Source organism: Sinohyriopsis cumingii, chromosome 14 (genome assembly GCF_028554795.1).
Source record: "Sinohyriopsis cumingii isolate HCF-2022 chromosome 14, ASM2855479v2, whole genome shotgun sequence".
Lineage (NCBI taxonomy): Eukaryota > Metazoa > Mollusca > Bivalvia > Unionida > Unionidae > Sinohyriopsis > Sinohyriopsis cumingii.
The window spans coordinates 68,011,121-68,035,116 of NC_142974.1; the positions used below are offsets into that span (position 1 = coordinate 68,011,121).

Genomic DNA, 23,996 nt, shown 5'->3' on the forward strand with positions numbered 1-23,996 from the left:
ATACTAATAGGAAGTGATACCTTGTCTCGACCTTACTAACAATGGACAGATATTACAAGTTCCCAGCCAAATACTTACCTGTCGACAGCAACTAATTTCGTTCAGGTAAGATATTTGCTCGATATTTGCTTCACAATTACTACAAGTAGTTAAAGATCTACCAAGCATGCAAATATCAAAAATAACAAACACAAGATGAGAAAATCATAAAAATTCAAAATACACAGGATGGAAAATATCTCACACTGTTCACTAATACTTCCTAACAAATAAACTTTAGGTCGTAAAATAATATTTATGTCTAATTCAAATCCCGGACGAAGCGCCCACTGTGAAGTTCTATGTAACTCCCTGTTAGTCGTTGGGGTGGGATGCTCCCAATATTTATTTGAATTATTGAGGAATTCCCACCCTGGCTCGTTTTTGTAGGAAGTGATATTAGTGATAAGAGAGGTAAAGCTCCGAGCCCCCCGTCAGCAATACCGACAATTAAATAAATAAGAATACGAGGGTGAAATCCAAAAGAATAACAATTTAATACATAATACAAATTAAACGATATTAAGTTCTCAACCAATCTGCTTCCTCTCGACCATGTGACAACCTATTTCATCACGTGATCTTAGTGTGAGATGGCTTTCCCCTGTACTTGGTTTCTAATCATCTGAGTTTCCTACGCCAATTGCTTTCCTCCTTCCGGCGTTCTCCGATTCTTCCTGTCCTCCTCCCCTTTTGTCTTCCTTTCTCCTCCTCCTTTTCTTTCTCTCTTTCTCCTTCAACGAGGCTTGTTCCCCGCCTAATTCTATTCTCTATTTCTCCTTCCGGCGTTCTCCGCCTATTTCTATCCTGTCTCTCTGAGACTCGGGACTTCACTACTCTGTCCCCAAAAGCTTCCTACGAAAAACACAAGGACGTTAGTATTTGTGTTAGCCATCTCGCTCACACTAAATCAACAATCAATCAATCATCAGATCAAGGTTATCTACATCTTTGGTCACGCATTCAAGCACGTCGAAAAACACACACGTTCTTATAAAAACAAAGTTGCAATAAGAGCGGTATCCTACTTATCATACAGATATCACTAAATTGCGTCAGATCAATATATATATATATATATATATATATATATATATATATATATATATATTCTTAATCTCATTATTCTCAACAATATCACAATAATCCGACGCATTTCTGTACATTACACTCCCACAAGTGTACACAAATATTCAAATATTCATATTTAAATTTACACACTGCAACCATTTCACAAGCTACCATTTAATTCACAATGGCAAAATCTAGAATATCACATGAATAATACACTAGTTTACTACGAAGTAACTAAATAGCGAAATACAATACTAATACTGACGAGCGAGCAATCTACATAATCATAGCTCATTTCTCAAGTACGCATGTAACTTAAACAATACAAGCGTAATTCTACGAGTGGCCGAGTGGTCTAAAGCGCTCACCGTTCCGGATCACTGCCATCTCACCTCTGTCTGCGTGTGTTCGAGTCCAAGGCTCGGCTAGCGTGGGTACGTGGGAAAGCCTGCCAGTAGCTTCTCGTGGGTCGGTGGTTCTTCCCTGGGTTTTCCAGGGTTTTTCCTCCACCAGTTATACTGGCCGCCATGTATAGCCTATCTTGTGCTGAAAAATGGCGTTAAACCCTAGAACAACAACTAGAACAACGTGTTAACGATTCTAGTGAGTAAATATACATATTGCACTTAATTACAATTACAATGCCGTAACATTCTGTAACAATCAAGCAAATAGCTCACTGACCTTTACAAAGCTTTCTGTCCTTAGAATGTACTAAGAGTTTTCCCGCCAAATCACGAGTGGCTCCCTCGGAGTGAGTATATTCTGCTTTACCAGTACGACGGCTTACAAATCACTAATTCGTTATTAGTTGAAATGAGTGTTAAGTTCTGATTCGACTAGATGGCCCCACCCTTCCTCAGTTCTGATTGGATATTAATTCTACCCCCAGTCGGTTCAACTTAACAGACGAGCCTCAGGCCATCTGTCAAGCGGAGAGATTTACAATAGCGTTGAGGGTCCTTTGTTCTTAAAACAAAGCTTTTAACATCTATATGCTAGGGTTAACACCTAACGGAGGGTTTTTGTACAAACAAAATCGCCGTAACAGTGCAAGGTCGAAATACTCATTGCGCTAACCCATTCCTTTGTTCCTGACTTACGTAATCGCGAGCAGGTAAATGTGACACATGTATAGCCTATCTTGTGCTGAAAAATGGCGTTAAACCATACAACAACAACAACAACAACAACAATAGTATCAAACTTATTCAGTACTGCAGGTGACTAATGGCTCAAATATAATTATCACTATTATAAATGCAAACAGAAGAAAGAAACATTTGTCTATCTTACAAGGGATTTTTGTTTTAAATCTTTAGTGTGATATTCTGGGCAGTCTGGAGATTCATGTTGGTGGGCTCTTTGTGGACACTGATGGCTGCACTGGTGTGTTTGGGAGTAACAGGGCCCATGGCTATTTTCTTCAGAGTGGCATCAGGGAAAATGTTGCATCTCAGATGCAGGGTGAGTTTGTTTTTATTATAGCAAACTCAGTAGGAAGCATCATATTTTTTAATGGTTGACATATACTAGTGTAACATTAATTTATGTGCACCAAGATTTTACTATTATCTCATTAGCATCATTTTTCTTGTGAAGTTTGAGGGCAGGTATAGGGATGAGTTTTCTCATGACATTGTTGCCATTAGCTATTTAAACTTGCCCCGAAGCCTTCGTCAGCATGACACAATTGGATGTAGACTATGGAGATGTGTCGTTTTCCACCAATGTATGATAAACACCATGCCATAACATAATAGGTGTTCCATGGAACCCCTGACCAGTGTAAGGACTAAAATAAATTGTCCTGTTGTTTTTAGTCCTTGAAGTCTTTTAAAAAAGGATGACTTGAAAATTGCATATGTTCATAAAAAATGTCATGCCATATGCATATTTTGTCATGTTTAAAATTGCACTTGCAATTAAATCATTACTCACTGTTACAGCCTCTGAATGTAAGTTACACAGGGAAGCAGATCAAGACCACAGAAAAGCAGTCAGATTGGTGACAAAAACATTCAATGACTGTTCGGGTAAGGTTAATTCTTTTAAAGGTATGTAAAGACTTATTTACTCAAGTGACATCCATGTACACATATTGAACATTTCAGAATATACATATTCAAAATGCACCTGTCAATTTGTTGTAATAACCCAGTTGATTTCAGACTTATTACAGATTTAAATGAAAGGTGAATCACTAAATCACTAAGATAACCATTAGCCCAGATATGTAGATATGATGATGCTTGAAAATAGAGTTGTGAGAAAGTTGTATTTCTCAAAATGAAATTTATTATGTAATGCCAGTCCATCTGAAAGACAGAATTTGAAATTTGTACCATGTATCCTGCATATGTACATCAATACTTTAAAATATAAATCAAACCCATAAAAATAGAAAAATTATTTGGAAAATATAACTGTCCATAAATGTAATTTTTTATATTTCTTAATATACATGCACTGCATATATGATTTGTCAGTTACTTCTGCTATCCCATAGGTGAATTCATATCATTACCTATTGCTTTAGTCCATATGCTGCATTTTGTTTATCTTCCACAAGTACTAGTTTAATAAACTCTACTGACTGCAGTCAGTATCTCAGTCTTTGTGTTTGCCATGAATTTGTTCTACATTACTTTGTATTCTCCATACAGAAAAAGCAACCGGAAAGCATCAAGTGCCCTACAAGACAATTAAAGAGGGAAAATACAGATTGGAAGTTAAAAACCTACCCAGTAGTGTTAAGTTCAGATACAAGAATCATTGACCATTATGTGTGTGTGTGTGTCTTTGTTTAGATTTTTAACCTAGCTTTAAAAAAATTTCAGCTATATCGCTGTCATATCTGCAGTGTGGCATCATGCCACAGACATGTAGCATGATGTCGCATGATGTCTCACCCAGTCACATTATCTTGACACCAGACTGACTAGTCCTAACACTAACCTCTTACTGCTGTGTGCCTAATGAAGCAGCTGTTATTACCATTTTTATAAATCTTTGGTATGTCTGGGGGTGGGTGGGTGTTGAACCTGTAACTTCCTGCATCCAAGGTTGAAACTCTAACCACTTAGGCCACTGGATCATTCTACCTTACTTAATCAGGAACTCATTAAAGCTACTGGTTTACCCAGAACGGGTCTTTGCTCATTTTTTTGCACACATAACATAATGCACAAGACATCATTATAAGCACATCAGAGAATTTGGAGCAGAGAGCACTATTTGTTGTTGTAGGGTTTAACACCATACATGGCGGCCAGCATTAATGGTGGAGGAAGAATCCGGGAAATCCCCAGAAAGAACCACCGGCCCTCGGGAAGCTGCTGGCAAGCTTTCTCACATGCCCACATTGGCCAAATCCGAGACTCGAATCCACGCAGACAGAGGTGAGATGGCAGCAATCTGTAACGGAGAGCACTTTAGACCACTCGGTCACTCTGGGCCCTCACACTATTTTGTAAGCAATACTAAAATATAATCCTTGTGTCCAAATTTTTCTTCTTTCATGTCAACTTGTATCTGTAACTTCTTCAAAACTGCAAAAAATGACAACTTGTTTAAAACATAGCTAATGTTTCTTTTTAAATTTCTGTCCAGTTAACATTAATTTGCTCAATGCTAATGTTTTTCGTTTAATACAGATCTTAATTTATATACTATCAATGTTGTAGTGATACCTGTACCTATGATTTGATGTTTGTTAGAATTTTTTATTTTTCATTTCATAGTACAAGTATATAAACAAATGTCAAGTTGAAACATTATTTTTATCATTACAGGGAGCCTAGTTGCATGGGATTGAAGACGCAAAAGAGCATTATGAGTGTCAAAGATATTGAGATCATTGTATTAAGGTGTCTGATCTTACTTTCTTCATTCAAGATCAGATTTTAACACATGGAAGAAAATGTTGCACTTAGATGTGCTTCTGCATATTACAATTAAGAACTTAATTGTTCGAGCTTAAAACAGAAAATTTGATGCATTTAAGCAGATATGTTTTGATTGAAGTACAGTTTGTGTAATATGAATGGCTTTTTAAAGTACATGATGTAATCCTCGAGTTCTTAAAATGGCTATGTTAATATTTGACAAGCCGTATACCACAATTATACAATTATACATATACATATATATATATATATATATATATATATATATATATATATATATATATATATATATATATATATATCCACAAAAGACCAAGGTATATCTGTAGTTTGCATTTTTCTCCATAGTCAACCAAGCAACGCTCCCGCACTTGGAAATGAAGGTATGTATATGTGATTACACTAATATTTTTTAATTGAGTGTATTTATTTTAAACATTTTTTCATGCTTATCAGTAACAAGTTTATTGTATGGAATAATGCTTCATTATGAGCTTGAGATTTTTTTCTTCTTGCAAACTTCATTTGGATATATAAGCATGTATAAGTCACTGTCTTGCATCTGTACGTAATGCACTACATACATTCAGACTTAGACGAGTTGCAACAGCTGGGCAGGAGCAGTGAGAAAAGTAAGTGTGGACTTAACTGTTTTGTTACCTTTAAAACTTAAAGCATTTATTATGATGTAACATTCAGTAAATTCAATGCTTTTGTTGGGGTCTTTAGATGTGATATTTTGTCCCTTTTTGTCTAAGCCTGTTGATAAGCACATAAAATTTGCCATAACCGTCTTTACACACATGATTAATGCCATGTATCATGTATGTTGCCCCAAAATAATACATGGTGTGTTCCTCATTTTAATGTCTTATCCATTTTGGCAGTCTTAATATTCAAACATTAAGTTCTGCTTTTACATGTCATAACTAATTTATTTGAATATTAAGTGATTTTTGGAACAATTACAAGCCAGTCTGCTAACTGTGATACATACCTTTAAAATTGCAGGTAGGCCATCTGAAACTGAAACTGAAACAGCTGGTCCTGAACAGTTGGAAAATGAAGCCATTATTCCTTCACAAAGTAAATTTATTAATGACTTGTGTTTCTGCAGCAATATATCAATACATACTATGTTTAAAAATCAGAAACCAGTGTGTTTATTATGCAGTAACATTCAGTAATTGCAAATGTAATTATTTTATTGGGTCTTTAAATGTGATATTTAGTCTAATTTTGTCTAAGCCTGTAGATAAAGAGATACAATTTATGCTTAAGCTTCTTCACACAGGAGTAATGCCATGGCATGTGTATGCTACTACAAAATAATGTATGGATGTATTACTTGCTATAGTGTCCATTACATGTTGTAGCTAATTTTGTTGAATATTATATGCTTATTTGAACAGTTACAGGACTGACCCTCTGCTAAATAGTTGATACATACTTTAAAAATTACAGGTGGGACTACTGAAACAGCTCAACAGTCAGACAATGAAGCCATGATTCCATCATTAAGTAAAGGTATTAATGGCTTCTATAGTTCCTATTTTTGCAATAAGATTTCGTTACAGAGTATGTTTTAAAACCAAAAGCCAATATGTTGAACCTTTAGAGTATCAGGATTTGTGTTGATACTTGGTATGTGTCCCAGAAGCACATGTTAAATGTTGACATATCACTGTATTCATTTAATTTATTTAAAGCAACCATGTATTGTTAGCCATCTTTTTGGTAACAGCACTGATAAGCTCTAACCAAAACATATTGTAATCAGGTTCATCTCCTAAAAGTTTATCTTGCCTAACATTTTTCATCTTTAAAATGTATGCAATGTTTTCTTCTTAGATCGCATACATGTTTTTGTATGACTGTTTCTCTGTCCCTTTTATGGTAATTATGCAGTAGTATTTGAACCCTTATAATTTATATTGCAATTTAAACAGAGAACTATTTTTACAAAACATAGTGTGGCAATTTTGAAATCAAGCTTTCACTAGGACTTGGTATAAGTGAATTTATAAATGAATATTAGCCTTGAAGTAACACGGGCACAAATTTGAATTTCAGATGTTGTTGCCATTTTGTTGGGTGCTGTTGGATCCAGCGAATTCCCAGAATCCAATGAAGTGTCAGTCGAGCCCTCATCATGTAAGATAATATAAATTTCTTTGTCCAATAAAATTGATTCATTATTTGATTCAGTGTTTTCCACATGGATTATCAGAATAGCATGTGTTAAGCTCACAACACACTGCAGATGCAATAGCCTGTTGAGTTCTTGCACAATATATGCAATCTTAGCCATTAGACTCTTCATTTAATGCACGTTTCCTGTTCACGTGCATACAACACAAAACCATCTGCTTTTAGATGTGATTAGCAGTGTAACTGATTGATTGACCTCAGTAAAGAAGTGGCATAAATTATTACACAAAATATAGGCAACTTAAAATAATTTTTACATCCACAACTTTTGTGTTATTTATGTATGACAGTCGCAGTAACTTTCATAAATCTGCAGGTGTGCTAAATGGATTTCGATATATGTAATTATAGGAATCCAGTGGAGTATATCTATGAATATTACTAAACCAGTAACATCCCATATATGTGCTCTGACAATTACTAAGTCTACTCAGTTATTTACTGAATGCACACATTATTTTGTTTATTGTAGCTAAAATCTATGAGGTTCAGCAGATTTTGCAGCAAAGGAAAAGGGGCAGAAGAAAAGAACTTATCAAATGGAAAAATTTTGATACGCCAACATGGGAACTAGAGGAAAATTTAGTTTCTTAGCTGTAGAAGGCTTGCTAAGGGCTGTTCCATTTAAACATACATGATACCCAAAAAATATCGGCCAGGGTAGTTCATTTTCACAAAGTTCATATTAAAATGACAAGAAAATTCGAAATTGCATCTATTAGTGAGTACTCCACTTTGAAAGCGCCTTCCCTGGGTACCATGTATGTTTTAATTGAACAGCACCTAAGCAGTTAAAATGCCAATTTATATAGATATCTCATGATCTTGTTTAACTTTTTTCCAAAACCACACTGTCGCCACTCAAAATAATTGAATCATGTGTGCAAGGTAAATTAACACTCAGACTGGATAAAGAATGTAAGAAAGAATTGAATAATACTGTTTAGAAAAATGTTCTAAATGTTTTGAGTGCATTGCAGGTAGAAATAGAATAAATTTGGCAGTAACTTTAGTCCTGTTTCTTTAAGCATATTGAATACTGAGGCACAAAATGGAATGAGTCTATCAAAATGGCAGTGCTAAACTAAACAGTAAACTAGTGAATTTTATTTATAAGGTACGGGAGCAAGCTTTCTCCATGATTATATTTGAATGACAGGTTTTGGCTATAATAGTCTGCTTACGCTTCCTCCTGGGGCAAGGCTTATCTAATTTGGAGTCTGAAGTTGCTAAACACAGTTTCTATTTTGTTGTTTTCAAACAGCAATTCGTGTTCAACGAAATTTTTTGGTATGAAATAAAAATCAGGAAACACAATAAAGGTAGAAGAGTCTGATTTGTCTTTTAAATAACACACATAGATAAAGAGTCATACATTTTCTCCTTAGTCATTATTTTAGAAAAATGGTGACAGAAAACTGATTTTATTAAATATAGTCATGTTTACACTAATAATTAGTCTATATTTAATTGAATGATCATGTTTGCTTCACGTCACCAGTTCTCGCATCTTTCCTGGTCAGACATTCAAGAAAGATAAACCATAATTGATTGAACTATTTGTACAGGATTTGAATCATTTTAGTAAATATTTGTATGAATCTCAGACATGTTATTAGTCCAGACCTGCCAACTCTTACGATTTTGCAGTAAGTCTTACAAAAATTACTCTTAAAATACAGACTTAAGCATACTAGCGAAATCTGTGGAAAAATTATAGTTGCCAAAAAACCTGTATAATTGGTTCATGTGTGTTTTATTTGGATCCGGGTGTCATCTTAGAATTAGTAAAATTAGTCAGGAAACCAGACTAACTTTATACCAACACCCCAGATCCTTTAAATTGCACCTGTTTCTTATGTGAAGCATCTGCATGATCATACTGTTGTTCATATAATTTTTTTAAATGGTGTCCAGAAAGTGATGTAATGTGTACAGATGTTGACTTTCTCAAGTGTTTTATATATGTTACACGTGTTGTCATAGTTACCAGGTATAAAATTTTGTGTCAGAGCCATTAAGTTAAGTATTTGTAAGATGTTTGTGATCATTTGTACTGAAGAGTGAGTTTGTTGTGAAGTTTATATGTATCTTATAGATGTGTTTGCTATAGACACCTTTGTAGTGTAACCACTGGAGATGTTAATTTCATAAATCTTTACTTGTGGGGGCAGTAAGCAAATTTATGATGTGCGAATTTTCAGTGAAATTTTTATGTATATTAAATATGCAAGTCTAATGTATCAGTTGTGTTTATAATGTAACATTGTGAGGTGTTAATTTTAATAAAAATCCACCTGTTCTGGACAGTAAACAAATTTAGAATGTTTATAATATTTGTGGTCATATTTAATGTGTGTGCAAGTTTATAATAAAGTGCATATATACATACATACATACATATATATATATATATATATATATATATATATATATATATATATATATATATATATATATATATGCACATGCACACATGTCTTTGGGCATAATGTACTTTAGATAAGATTGTACCAGCATTTTAGAAATAATTTTCATTAGACTAGGAGTTTACAGTTTACTTATTTATTTTTTCCACTGTTAAAAAAGAAGGTATAGTCCTTAACAAAGCACTTTGACAGTAAATTATATGTTAGATGGACAGTTTAGAATTAAGTAAACTGTATTAGTAGATGTACATAAAATCTTGTTTACCATGAACATGTACTACCACACTTGTTATTAAAAATGATGTTGAAATTGTTACTTGGAAGATTTTTATGCTGATTATATATCAATAAAATCCATCTATTTTAAATATGTTTTGTTTATTTTACCCCACCATTTTCCACATCACCAGACTTTTTGAACAAGGGTTCAACCTTAAATTTCATTACAGTTTATTTTCCCCCATTTTGTCAGCTTTTGTTGCTCATTGGTTTGCCAAAAGACATGGGTATCATTTTCTGATCGCACTGTTAGTATCAACAGTGTTAAAAGTTTTGAAAGTTGTAAAACTTTCACATCTGTGTCAGTAGTCAAATTTAAGTTTGGGACATTACTATATTCCTAAAGTTTGCAACATTATTATGTTTCTGGAGCAGAGATTTCTGATCCAATCTTGATCAAACTTCTAATATGGGCTTATATCACTCAGCTATCAAATGAGTATTATCATGAAATAAATCCATGCTTTGAAATGAGGTGAGTATGCAACTCTGGAGTGGACATTTCTGATCTAATTTTGATGAAGCTTTCAATATAGACATACATAAATGAAGAGTTAATTAATGATCGAGGGTCATACTTATGAATGTGGTGATCTTTAATCTGATTGGCTGAGTTTGTAGCCATTTTCAGAGCCCAGCTTTTGCTTTTTCTGTTGATAATGATATTAATATCCTTATAATTTTGCTTCATAATATAAAAGCATATTTGATATGAAGTCTCTGTAAGCATAGATGCATTTGGTCCCATTCTTCTACACTGTTGGATTTATAGTCAAGAAGGCTAATGGATACCATGATCGTGATGGATACTCCAATCACTATTTTTTTTAAAAAATAGGTCATCATTACATGCTTTTCACACTCCCGTGATATCTACCCGATTCATTGCAGGAAGCAATACTTCATATATAACGCAACCGGACCGCTCCAGTGTCCCAGTGCTTAGAGCGTTCTTCTCGGTTGTGGGAGGTCGCGGGTTCAAACCCGGGATAATGTGAATGTGTGTGACGTGATGCCACATGTATACAGCATGATGCACCATTGCTAGTGATCACTATTACCTACCACACTGCAGACATCGTATGTTTATGGCTCATATTGTTAAAAACTACGTTACAAATACACACACATGTAATACGTGATGTTAAATATTTTTGTTTGGTTTCGATTACCGGTGATTTCTAACACTATTCTAAACATTGGCCAATCTGACAAGCATACACAAATAATTGTTTCGTCAGCCATTAACTTGCACATGATATGTTCATGTGCAACACTAAGTGACTTTTTCTAGCATGGGGCTGTTTAACCCATTCTATAAATTGGCTGGTAGTAGACTTTTTACTAGACGTTTTACTGGCATTTTGCTTATCTGTCCCTAACTCATCCCTGGATAGTTCAATCGTCTAAGGCGCTCGCCTTTACATATCACTCACACATCTCACTATCCGCCAAAGTTCCGAGTCTCAAATCAACAAACATGAGTATATGAGAAAGCTTATCAGTAGCCAAGGACGTACTTTCTGCGCCATCAGTGGGGTTAACATACTTATGTTCCTTTATTACAAGAGTTATGCCGACCGAAAGGGCGCGTGTTCGAATACTATCATAAGAGCAATTTGGGTCAGCTACCCTCTTAATACGTCCATGAGTAAGGTACTTGACTATAATAGCGTTGGCGCTAAATAACGTACTTACCGAGACCAGTTCAACCCAGAAGATATGTTCATACGAACATACATTAGTGTAGCATGTGAAAATAATAGTCACCAGAATTTCTCAGCTTAGCAACTTAGGTCTTTAGCATCTATATCTGCTCTTTTCAATTTGTCAGCGTTTGACTTATTTTTTGATAGTTTATCATGGAATGGTACTTTTGAAGCCCGTTATCAACATTGTTAAAAGCTCCTCTCTCACATGTACCATATATTTACTTGCTTAGGTCACGAACTTTTTGAAATAGTTCCTCGCTTGCAAAGAATGATTTAGGTACACATATTTTACTTTCATATGTTTTCAGTCAAAGTCATACACACTGGGCCGGCCTAAGACGGATTGCACCGATTAGGCACAATCAGAACTCGCTCTCACATCGACCCGTCGCGTAAGTAATTTAAACAGAGATATCTATAGAGACAGTAATTTTAAAGCGAAGGAAGAAAATTTAAGTACGATTTCATATAAAATTTGTTTTAAAGTTTATTTCCAAATGCCGTGCTCACAGGGGGCCCGGCCAAACAGATCCAAATTGGGCCCGCGTTTTTTAAGGCCGTTCCTGTATATACAAGTTTTAGCAGGTGAATATATGCCATATAAAATAAGGAATGAATTAAGATGAAGATTAAACACACAAATTTGAAGGTGATATAATTCATACCATTAATACAATGTGCTCACAGTAAAACGTAACAGAAGATAATTTAAATACGATAGATTCCTCTTACATTTAATCATACATACCTATTTTAAAGAGAAAAATTACTAGTTCTAGAAACATAAACAAAGTCAAATCACTTGAATTCAATATCTTTGTTACTATTCTGATGGATGAATGGATGGATGGATAGATAAGATAAGATAAGATAAGATAAGATAAGATAAGATAAGATAAGATAGATAGATAGATATATAGATAGATAGATAGATTTAGTTAATACTAATAACTTTTCAAACGAGATGTTTACAAATTACAAAACTCATGTCGGAACTGTGTTTACCCTGTATTTCGCTATGGATTACTTTTTGCACAGTCTACTAATGGTAAAGAAGATTATAACATATAACAATACATGTCCTATTTTTAATTTTAAAAAACCAAACGAAGTCTTTAGAGAATACAATAGAGAATAAACATAAATTACATCATTCGCTGATCGTGAGGTCTCAAAATGCATTTCGTTCGGATTAACAGAAACATATCTTTTTCTCAGTTTCCGTACCTACTCTTTTTCTGGCGTGCAGGTCAAATAAATTTTTTTCTGACCATAAGCAATTTTCTTCCCACAACAAAAACAAGTTCCTAATTTTCCGAATGCTATAAGTAGTCCGGATTTATTTCCTCCAAAGGTAACATCATTAGACATCATACTAGATTAAGACGCTTACTATTTCTCCAAACAAATTTAAGCGTTTAATGAACATAGATTATATGATACAATAGTTTTGCTCACAGTTTTGGTTTAAAGCAAATAAAATCAGGCAAAAGAAGATTTATGTAATTTATATACACACTGATTAAATAACGCTCACATAGTATCATTTTGTTGAGTAATAACAACTAGGTTTTATTTTATTCTTCAGATGAATAAAATTCTCTCATGCAACTGGACATACCGATCCGGAAATTTAAGTTCCAAGACTGCTAGTCCTAGATCATACTATCTTACACATGCTCTTTCGTTAATCGGTCATTAGTGCATGCTTGTTGTATATACTCCTCCAAAATTACTATGATGATTGTCATAGAAAAGCTTAAAAGACACGTTCATCCGACGTTATCGGCGGTTCGGAATGAAAATGTCTTGGACGTCTAACATTGCTCAGTTAGAAAAACTTATCACTACTACCCTTACGATGACATATCGACATGGATTTTACACTACATGGGCTCGTATCTTTGCTTATACACGGTACTTGTCATACATATACTAGTATCGATTTAGTATATGTATGACAGGTACAGTGTATAAACAACGATACAAGGCCATGAGGTCTTCACTAAAAGATTCCTAATTTTATCTGTTGTTGTTGGGTTTAACGCCATTCTTCAGCACACGATAGGCTATATGTGGCGGCCAGTATTACTGGTGGAGAAAGAACCCGGGAAAACTTAGGAAAGAACCACCTAGTCTTGCCCTTACATCTTATATGTGCCTTTTCGTTTAGGAGCAACTAGATAACAATAAGGTGGCAGAGTGGTCTAAAGCGCTCTCCGGAACAGATCACTGCAATCTCACCTCTGCATGGGTTTGAGTCTTGGATTCGGCCAATATTCATATGTGAGAAAGCTTGCCATTAGCTTCTTGTGGGTGCGGGAGGGCGTAGGATGGGGGGTCACATTTCTTCTCACCAAACAAATTTAGGCTTTTGCAGTTGGCCTAAATGAAAATGTTGACAATCGGACATACAATATTGCTGGTAAGTATGAAAATCTTTTAATCACCGCTTGGGAGAAACTGATGGTTGTATAGATACGGTGTTTTTCACTGCAAGGCTTCCTATAATGTCTGGTTGGTTATAAATGAAAAGGATAATAATCAAATATATATGCAAGATAATTGGAACACTGAGCAGTTGAAATGAGAAAAAAGGTCTTATCTTGATGGGTCTAAAATCCTTGTGACCAGTAGAGCATCAGCCCCTGTTTATGACTTCTGCTTCAGCATGAATTCAGAAATACAAGTATTATTACCTTTTTGGAGTTGTATTTGAAACACTCATCAAAGGTAAATATGAGTTGTAGGAATAAATGTGAGAAATCGTGTCACCATAGGCTCATTTCTCACAAATCTATAGCAATTTCTGAACTAAGTGCAAGGATTTATTGACACATGGCATTCTCTTGTTGCATGTGTACATGTAGAGCATATTAATTTCACATCATTTGTTTACATTATTTGAATACTGTAAATTGCGCATGTACATTAATAGTTATTTTAGCAAATGACTATTCTGAGACTGTACTCAGTACAATGTTTTGCCAAAGAATGTTAAGTATGATTAATGAGTTTTATTCCGGGCTATGTTGGATTTCAGACATGTATTTTATAATGTCTCCTTTATGTGTAAGTGTATGTGAACATGAGTGTTTAATGCAGACACAATTTGTCCTAATAATACAATAATCTATTTGATACCATCTCTGACAAAAATAAAATACCCTCTTTGTGCACCATGTTCACGTGTAATTATACACTATGTTCCAGTTTTGCAAATCGGCTTCAAAATTGGGTCAGAAATGTACTCATGTTTATTAACTTAAAACAACCATATTTGAAAATGTACATTACTGCAATTACAAGTATTTAGTAAAGTAGAAAGATTGCACGTGATAATTCTTTGAATTTGTTTGTTACAGGAATTTTAATGTTAATCCTGTGAATGAAATCTTGTGAGTGAATTTTATGTGATCACTATTATTTAATACAGGTTGTTGAAATTGTTATTACGGCATGTCATGAAAGAGTGAGAACATAATAAAACGTTGTTATAGGGCTTAATGCCATTTTTCAGCAAAAGTTAGGCTATAAATGACGGTCAGTATAAATGGTGAAGGAAGAACTGGGGAAAACTCCGGAAAGAATCACCGACCCACCGGAAGCTACTGGCAAGCTTTCTCACATACACACATTGGCCAAACCCAAGACTTGAACCCATGCAGACAGAGGTGAGATGGCAGTGATCTGTAATGGTGAGCACTTTAGACCACTCGACCATTCAGGAATAAGACACGTAAATTAAAAGTTGGTTTCAAAACAGTGAAATAATACATCATCAAAAAGTCAGGTAATTTAAAATAATACATAACCATATGTTTGTGTTATCTACAAAACAAAACACAGATATGTTTGACAATTTATTGTGAACAGCATAAAACCAAACATGACTTGCCTATTTCAATGATTAAACAGAGAATGTATTCCATGCAATATGGCCAAGTTAGTTAAATATGATAGTGTTACATTAGATAGGCAACATGAATGTAGAGAACTCAAAGCAAGTCAAATCGATGAAGGATGAACATTTTCCATATGTCTAGTTGTGTATGGTTTCATTTATTACAGTAACACTCAGAGACATTTCTTAAAGCAAAGTTGATGTGTGCTATTTACCATTATTCCCAAGATCAAAGGGTGTTTTCTACTAATTCAAGGTAATTGTGTATAGAAGTTTTATTTGCAGTTTCACTGACTACCTGTCCTCCAGATTGGTTACATTTCAATAACTGTATGATCAAAACAAGGCAACAATTTTTTTAAACTGCACTATATATACAGAAGAGGGGACTGAAGTGATTAGATAGTAGAATTAACAGTGAACTTAATCTCAGCCCTCAATGACATTAAGAATGACTGGTGCCTTTCTTATTCTATATGTATATAAAATTTGGTTGACAGAATATAACTTTCACTATAAGCATTGAGAAGAAAACTTGTAAGGAGGAGTCCATTTAGAATACATGACAAAAAATGGCCAATTTTTTTTCACCTTCCCATATTTAATGGTGTACTTTTTCCTACCCCCATCCCTGTGAGTACACTTTGGCTTTTACTTGATCACACCCACTTAACATGCAAGTGCAATGCACTGAATGGAATACTACCCTCTTACACAATCAAAAATTATTTCCTGCACATATTTATAACTTATTTCCTTGATGCTTTTCATTTTTAAAATCAGTAATGGAGTGTAAAAACATTGGAAGGTGTGCCAATACTATGGGCTATTTGTTGCTGGCTAAGACATATAAGTTTTACTCATAGCTATAATATAGTTTATGTCATTAGGCACATATGTACTAAATGGTCTTAACCACCACCCCAATGCACACATATGCAAATTTCAAAATCACCTACCCCGTTTGTGCACCATTACTAAACAAACAGCCCCTAAATGTTCAATAAGGATATTTCTGAGATCAAGAGGTATAACACCCAACACTACCAAGTATAAACAACAGTATTCAGCTGGAGGGAACCAAAATGAGTTTACATGTTCTAAAGTTTTATTTGTTTACATTAGTCATTAGTAACACAGAAAGGACATGCACTGATCTCCTGGTTCATTATTTCTCACAGCATTGGACTCGTATGTTATATTTGACAAACAAAGTTTAATACTGATAAGAAAATTAAGAAAAAAGGTTGAAATATTTATGAACATTTATAATTCATTTTCTATATAAAAAGGAAGATAATAAATGTACTTGAAAGCATGCTGGACACTGAGTCCCTGTACCAAGATCTTCACACAGATGCTTAGGGTGGCAAAATCTGTGTTGGAAATTTCGATACTGGATCAGGCACTCTTTCATCAAAATTTTGTACACATTGTTCACCTGGAAAAGAGAAAAATATAATAAAATTGAAACCAGATTTATGTTCACTTCTGATTCTATTAATAAAATCTGCCTGCTTAAAACAGGTTTCCTTGCAACATGCTATATTACAATAATTTTTCTCATGACAGTGACTGAACACAGCTACACAATGTAGAAGACTTAGCACAATACAACAAAGTATGAAACACTTGGATGCAAAGATGTGATGTGATGTGATTTGGATTTTTAACGTAGCTTTAACAATTTTTCAGTCATATTGCTATGATGTCTGCAATGTGGCAGTTTATAGTGATGTCTAGCACTGGGGCATCATGCCGCAGACATGTAGCATGATGTCCCACCCAGTCACATTATCCTGACACCGGGCCGACCAGTCCTAACACTAACCTCTTAATGCTGAGTGCCAAGCGAGGCAGCTGTTAGTACCATTTTTGTAAGTCTTTGGCATGACTTGGCCGGGGATCGAACCCATGACCTCCCACATCCGAGGCAGACGCTCTAACCACTAGGCCACCGGAGTGGTCTGGATGCAAAAAAAAAACAATTGCAAGAAGAAATCACTGTAAACTCATTCTAAAATTAATTATCAGAACATCTTTTACATTTCCAACTTAACAATATATACAATAATAAAGTGAACCTTAGACACAGTTTTGAAAAGCAAATTTAAAAAAGCCAACATTAACAAACTCCACTTATCCAAATGTCTCTGTGTCCATACAACATGTGGAAACAAATATCAACTAGTACTCTTCAGTGATACAATGCAGCATTAAAACTTCAACGTAATTAGAATTAAACAAATTACTTCAGATCCAGCAATATACATTTCTTATTAAAAATAGTGTCTGCGAGAGTTTAAGATTTCTCCATGACATGCATTTGACTAAATGTATATACATTTAAGAAAATATTTCAATCTACCTCTTAAAATTTAATGTGTAAGCATCTAACTCTAATTCAGGCCTTGCTGATGTTTAGAGTGCTTCGCTTTCAAAGCTTCACAAAATCCTTTAGCAGACACCTGGCACTCCAACATAAGTGCTGTCAACCACTCAAGAAGGCCTTTGTGGAAAGCAAGTACTGGCTTCTCTGATGATGATGGCCACAGGTAGCTTCTCAGCATGGTCTCACCTGGAAATTCAAAACTGCAAAATTTCATGACTCGCTTATGTTGTCTGCCTGGAAGCAAATGCATGTAGAATATTCAGTCTTTGGTTCCAATGATATGAACATATTTACAGTCATTTGTTGATAAATTCAACTTATAATAGCAGGTAATACAGACAACTGATGACATTTCATAGAAGGCATTGGAACAATTGTTCCTATTCATTGTTTCTTGGAGATCAAGGATATATTATGTCTTCCCAATGTTAACATTTGAACAAAAATCAATATATTTCTTCCTTAAACCACATGTAAGTCATTAACAAAGTTTAGGTCTTTGAGACAGAACTGTTCTTCATGCGCAGGAACCTATTTCAGTTTCAGTCACAGTGAACTTTAACAATGACATGGCGATCCTGAAAATGATAGGCTTCCTCCATAGCTAAAGTGAAAGCCAGCCAAAACATGGTACATGGCAGAGTTATTGGTGTGAAAATGATACAGGGAACATATATACAGACATCATTACAGAATAGTTTGCAACTTGGGCACACAGGTAAAAATTTTCACAGCATCTTTTTAAATGAATTTTCTATCATACAAAATTGGGAGGGATATAAAAACAAAGGCAAAGCAACCACATCACCAAGCTATAACTCACCCATTAGTTTAATGCTAAAATGGTCCATGCAGAAGGGTATTGAAACTGAACCTTCTGCCTGTCTTGCACTGTAATCCACCAGTATTGTATATCATTTAATCCACTAAATTTGATTCCAGTTTAATTATGTATTCGGGGGTGGGTGGGTTATAATGCATAAATATCAGAATTCTTAATTTCACAAGTGACCTATTTCATTCAGTTGTAACATATGCATTCTATCAGCTGGATTAAAGTTTTATGCAGAGATTTTCAAACAATTAAATGACTTTTCAGGAACAATATGAACTGTATTGAAATTCAAGGATTTTATTTATGAAGGCTACTATACCCAAATTCAGGATATTTCAAGTATGAATTGACAAATATACATCACTGTATGGGTGGTCTGTATAATGTGTACTTAACCTCCTAACATGATAAAAAATGTTAGCACTGAACAAAACCTTAGGATTAGATTCACTGGTTAATATCGGACCAATTGCTCCCACACTGCAGAAAGTGACAGCTTCTTTCTAAAATGACAAAGGTTTCAAACGTTTAACTATTTATATATTAACATTTTATGACATATTACCTTTGTCATCTATTATAACAATGTCTTGGTGATAGCTGGATACACAAGTATGATTGGCTGGTCATGTCCATACTGGTGCATCCATGTGAACATATATGATGGTACCATTCTGGGAAAAGAAAAATCAGTGATTACAATCTTATTCGAAAAACAAATCTGAAAATGTGAAAGTGAAAATAAAAGCAAGTTGTATGACCTGTCAGCACAATAAAGTTGAATAAATTAGCTCTTTTGTTAACATAATCTGAAAAGTGAAACTGCTTCAATTACCTTCCCACAATCTCTGTTATAGGAAAGAAAAAACCTTAGACAAAAACTAGATTTACGGCCTGAAGTTTAGGTGCCAAAGAAATCGAGTACAAAGTCTGTCCAAGCAGAACTGTACCTTACTGTATTTTCAAAGCAAATTTTCTGCCAATAAATACACAAAATTGTACTTTACTGATTGTTTTCTTCTTCATTAAGTTATCAGCATGACTATTTCAATACCACCATTGTTCAGATTATACCTTCTCCATCCTTATAGATTTTCTTAACCAAAGATTTTCAAAAGGTAAGATTATATACAGTTGCATCCAGATACATTCCTATCTAAATAAGCATATACAAACTTTACTTAAAAAATACACAAATGCTTATTATCAAGGCTTTACAGTGTTTTAACAGATTTTTGATAAACAAAGAATCTACCTTTTAAGCAAGATGTATGTTGTATAATCTATTTTCCTTTATCGTTATACCTTAAATGCTTCAAACGTGTGAAGATGAGGCAGGCTGTGGAAAATACCTATGCAAGCCTGACAATATAGTGCTGATGTACCACAATCCATGCAACGAAAAATTTGGTCAACAGTCTGAGTACATGAGATGCAGGTGTGGCTAGGAGGCATAAAGGTCACTTCCATTCCAATATTCAAAAGTTGATCCTGGATTGCAGTCCAATTTTCCACTCTTTTGGACTTCTGCTTCTGGTATGTGGTAAACTGGGCACATGGATCTAAAAATAAAGAAAAGAATTTAAGTTAACTAGCAATGTGGAAATGTTGATCAGTTCTTGCTTAGCATACTTTCATAAAACCACAGTCATGGATAGATAGACAAATGTGTAAAACATCATCCAACCAATGTTACATATTGTGAGTACATTTGAAAACAAACCTATGTGAACAACACTTCCAAAATAGATCAAAACTGCAAGTATTGCTTAAAAAGTGAAAAATATGTTGAAATATACATTTAAAGTCAAAATAAATTTCCCAGACCATTAGGCAGGATGGGTTGCTGGCTGCATGTCAGAGTATAATAAAAATGAGTCCACCCTCTGTATGAGAAAGGGTATCTGCTACACACACACAAATATATATATATATATATATATATATATATATATAAGTTACCTTATTATATTTATTAAGTTATGACTCTAAGGCTAATTTCTTGGTGGTGAGGGTTGTGGGGAGATTATAGAAATAAACCCCAGGGTACCAATGCATGACCAAGGTCCAGGGTGTTCTAGTATGATATGTGCTGACATCTTGGTCACATTATCACAATGATCACACATGCCAACTGTCAAATGTTTCTAAAAGCACAAATACTATTAGCCCATGGATGAATACAATTTCAGAAAGTGTGCATACAATAAAAACATAACTGTTATTGACCCAAGGGTCTAATATAGAGAATTTACACTACATAACACACGTACAACCATGAAGGTCTATATCACAATATCCCAGCTTGAAGGGTCTAATATAGAGAATTTACACTACATAACACATGTACAACCATGAAGGTCTATATCACAATATCCCAGCTTGAAGGGTCTAATATAGAGAATTTACACTACATAACACATGTATAACCATGAAGGTCTATATCACAATATCCCAGCTTGAAGGGTCTAATACAGAGAATTTACACTACATAACACATGTACAGCCATGAAGGTCTATATCACAATATCCCAGCTTGAAGGGTCTAATACAGAGAATTTACACTACATAACACATGTACAACCATGAAGGTCTATATCACAATATCCCAGCTTGAAGGGTCTAATATAGAGAATTTACACTACATAACACATGTACAACCATGAAGGTCTATATCACAATATCCCAGCTTGAAGGGTCTAATATAGAGAATTTACACTACATAACACATGTACAACCATGAAGGTCTATATCACAATATCCCAGCTTGAAGGGTCTAATATAGAGAATTTACACTACATAACACATGTACAACCATGAAGGTCTATATCACAATATCCCAGCACTTAATCTATGAAAGGGAGGGCATACAATTAATTTAAACATGCAGTTGCAAACAAAAAGGTTAAGAAAAACTGTGCTTAAAGCTTACCCATCCTCTCTGACAAACTGCTTTTGTCTTTTACATGTATAAATGAATGGCTATTTACACCCTTTTTTACAGCCATATCCTTTTAATTTATGTTGTGGAACAAAAGACATTGAATAGCACATAGAAACAAGTTTCCCTGTACTTTATGTTAAATCTCCATGGCAGAAAAAGCTCCATTAAATAACTCAGTGCAGCCAAACAGTTTCAACATTATAACTCACCTTCAAATTCTTTATTTCCTACATCAAATGATGTCTGCATGCCTGCTTGTACTGGCACAGTATGATTATCTGCTAAAGGCACACCATGCGAAATACTTGCAACAAGAGTGTAAAAAAACTTACATATTATAATAGAGGATACTACAGGCTAATGGCATTTCAAAATGTGTAATATCTGAACTGAATTCCCCAATAGTGGTACAGTAATATGAATTTAAGCTATGTGAATAAACATTAAGGTCCAAAAAGTATGATAACATGTGTGATATGGCCAATCATATTACACATTTTTGTGGTATGAGTGTTTTGACAGCATAACATGTAGGCTATTAAGTGCTTAGGCAACTAAGTAAAGTGTCTTCAAGGACACACAACATGTAGCTGACCCAAGCTGATGTGATGGTAGGGTTTGAACCACTCTTCTGATCTCAAGTCTGGCACATTCACTATTAAGTCACTTTTAATGATAGCTGCCTTGGTGGCCATACTGGATATAAAATCTACATTTTAATTTAGGAGAAACTATGCATCATTTAAATATCTTGTAGTGAAAACTCCTTACTGACATGAGTGGTGTCCTTATTGGATGTCAGAGCAATACTATTTTCATTTAGAGAATGGGATGCATGTGTAGAAAGTTTTATGGCAATCTGACATATATTTTAGGACATGCAGCAATGGAATGTTTGTGCTAATGGATGGACATACACTGTATTTTGGAAGAGAGATGAAAGAAGAACAGACCATCTCATAAGACCTTCTGGTCTTTGACCAGCAGAGCCAACCACTCCCCAATTATCTTGTAAATCGATTAGCCCATGGCTAAAGTAATTTTTTGCTCCGTGTTCTGATGCTGATATGTTTTAACGCAGTGTCATCAACTCAAAGTTCACCAAATAATGTCATAAAAATGTTTTCACTAATCATCACTGAGACTGAAAAAGTCTTTGAAATTGCATTAATACTTGTGAAATGAAATAAAATATACTCATACAAATCTTTAATAACAACTCGAATATTAGACAGCAAATCAGCTAGTGAACATGTTATGAAAATGTGACAGTGGGTGATAAAATCAGTGACACTGTTTAGAATACTGTGTTACATTTTTAAAGTTTTATGTGGAGCTGTCTTTACCACCTTTATTTAGGTGGATCTTTCTTAACATAATTTGTATATATTTAAAAAAGTGCCTGTAATGTATGTTTCATAAGTAAGTATGCAGCCTCTACTGAAAAATCTCCTTTAATATTATATCTTTCTCACCGATTATATGCACTTCTACAAAAACAACTTATGAAAGGTGCCCAACCGTTTGAAAGCACCAAAAAAGTACATTCAATTACATATTCTGCATAAATGACATAAATCTAATTATTTTTTTTAGTTACAAGTGAACTATTTATTATAATACCATTAGGATTCATATCCAATTTTATTTTTGTTGATGCTTATAGCTTCTATAGGACACAATCTTTATAATAAAAAAACTGTGCTTAAAATTATGTTTGTTTCATTTTCCCAATAAACTTGTGCTTCCTATGTGCTAATGATGTTGCCTTGGAATATAACTTTTTTTGGTAGCAACGGACGTGTAGTGCGTCTAAAAAAGAGATGCACAACAAGAACAAAACGGAATAAAGGGTCGCTAGGTTGAAAGCATGCGATTAAGAGTACTAGAAAATATATCATTGTTATCTGTTATCCATACTTTGCAAAAATAAATAAATGTTTTCAAAGGAAATGGGATGTATCACTATGGACGCTTTACATTTCTGAAAAGTAAAAGTTCTTAAGTGCGTCAAAAGCGATGACTCCGATAATGATGTCTTCAGCACACTGATGTACAGAATATTACTTTTAATCCTACTTGGTTAAAAACTAGCCCATTTTGTTCTTGTATTTAGAACCCTATTTACAAATGTAAATTATCTGACAGTTTTCATTTCGTTTGGAACGTCCCCGTTTATTCGTCTAGGCCTATAGCAAAGTTTTATCACTGACCGGATGTTTGATAGAAATGACGCACATGCGTAAGAACAGTTCCGACAATATTAAGC

At 34.4% G+C, this 23,996-nt stretch overlaps 2 protein-coding genes across 4 annotated transcripts; one reads left to right on the forward strand and one right to left on the reverse strand.

Annotated features, from left to right (window-relative positions):
• Positions 1-320: 320 nt before the first annotated feature.
• On the reverse strand, positions 321-23,902 carry LOC149784064 (uncharacterized). Its single transcript, XM_089932166.1, has 6 exons — positions 21,937-23,902; positions 20,089-20,345; positions 19,349-19,457; positions 17,925-18,182; positions 16,866-16,997; positions 321-894 (listed from the first exon to the last, which is right to left on the reverse strand). Exons 1-3 carry the CDS (start codon positions 21,974-21,976, stop codon positions 19,410-19,412), a joined length of 345 nt encoding a protein of 114 aa, XP_089788292.1. The 5' UTR covers positions 21,977-23,902; the 3' UTR covers positions 321-894; positions 16,866-16,997; positions 17,925-18,182; positions 19,349-19,409.
• On the forward strand, positions 1,771-9,993 carry LOC149784065 (uncharacterized). Of its 3 annotated transcripts, none has more exons than XM_089932165.1 (8): positions 1,771-2,580; positions 3,063-3,149; positions 4,908-4,982; positions 5,370-5,404; positions 6,033-6,107; positions 6,486-6,548; positions 7,095-7,175; positions 7,705-9,993. In XM_089932165.1, exons 3-8 carry the CDS (start codon positions 4,921-4,923, stop codon positions 7,824-7,826), a joined length of 438 nt encoding a protein of 145 aa, XP_089788291.1. In that variant the 5' UTR covers positions 1,771-2,580; positions 3,063-3,149; positions 4,908-4,920; the 3' UTR covers positions 7,827-9,993. The 3 variants fall into 3 exon arrangements, with proteins under 3 accessions (XP_089788291.1, XP_089788290.1, XP_089788289.1); XM_089932164.1 differs by having other exon boundaries at positions 1,772-2,580; positions 3,780-4,982; XM_089932163.1 differs by having other exon boundaries at positions 1,772-2,580; positions 3,063-4,982.
• Positions 23,903-23,996: the final 94 nt, after the last annotated feature.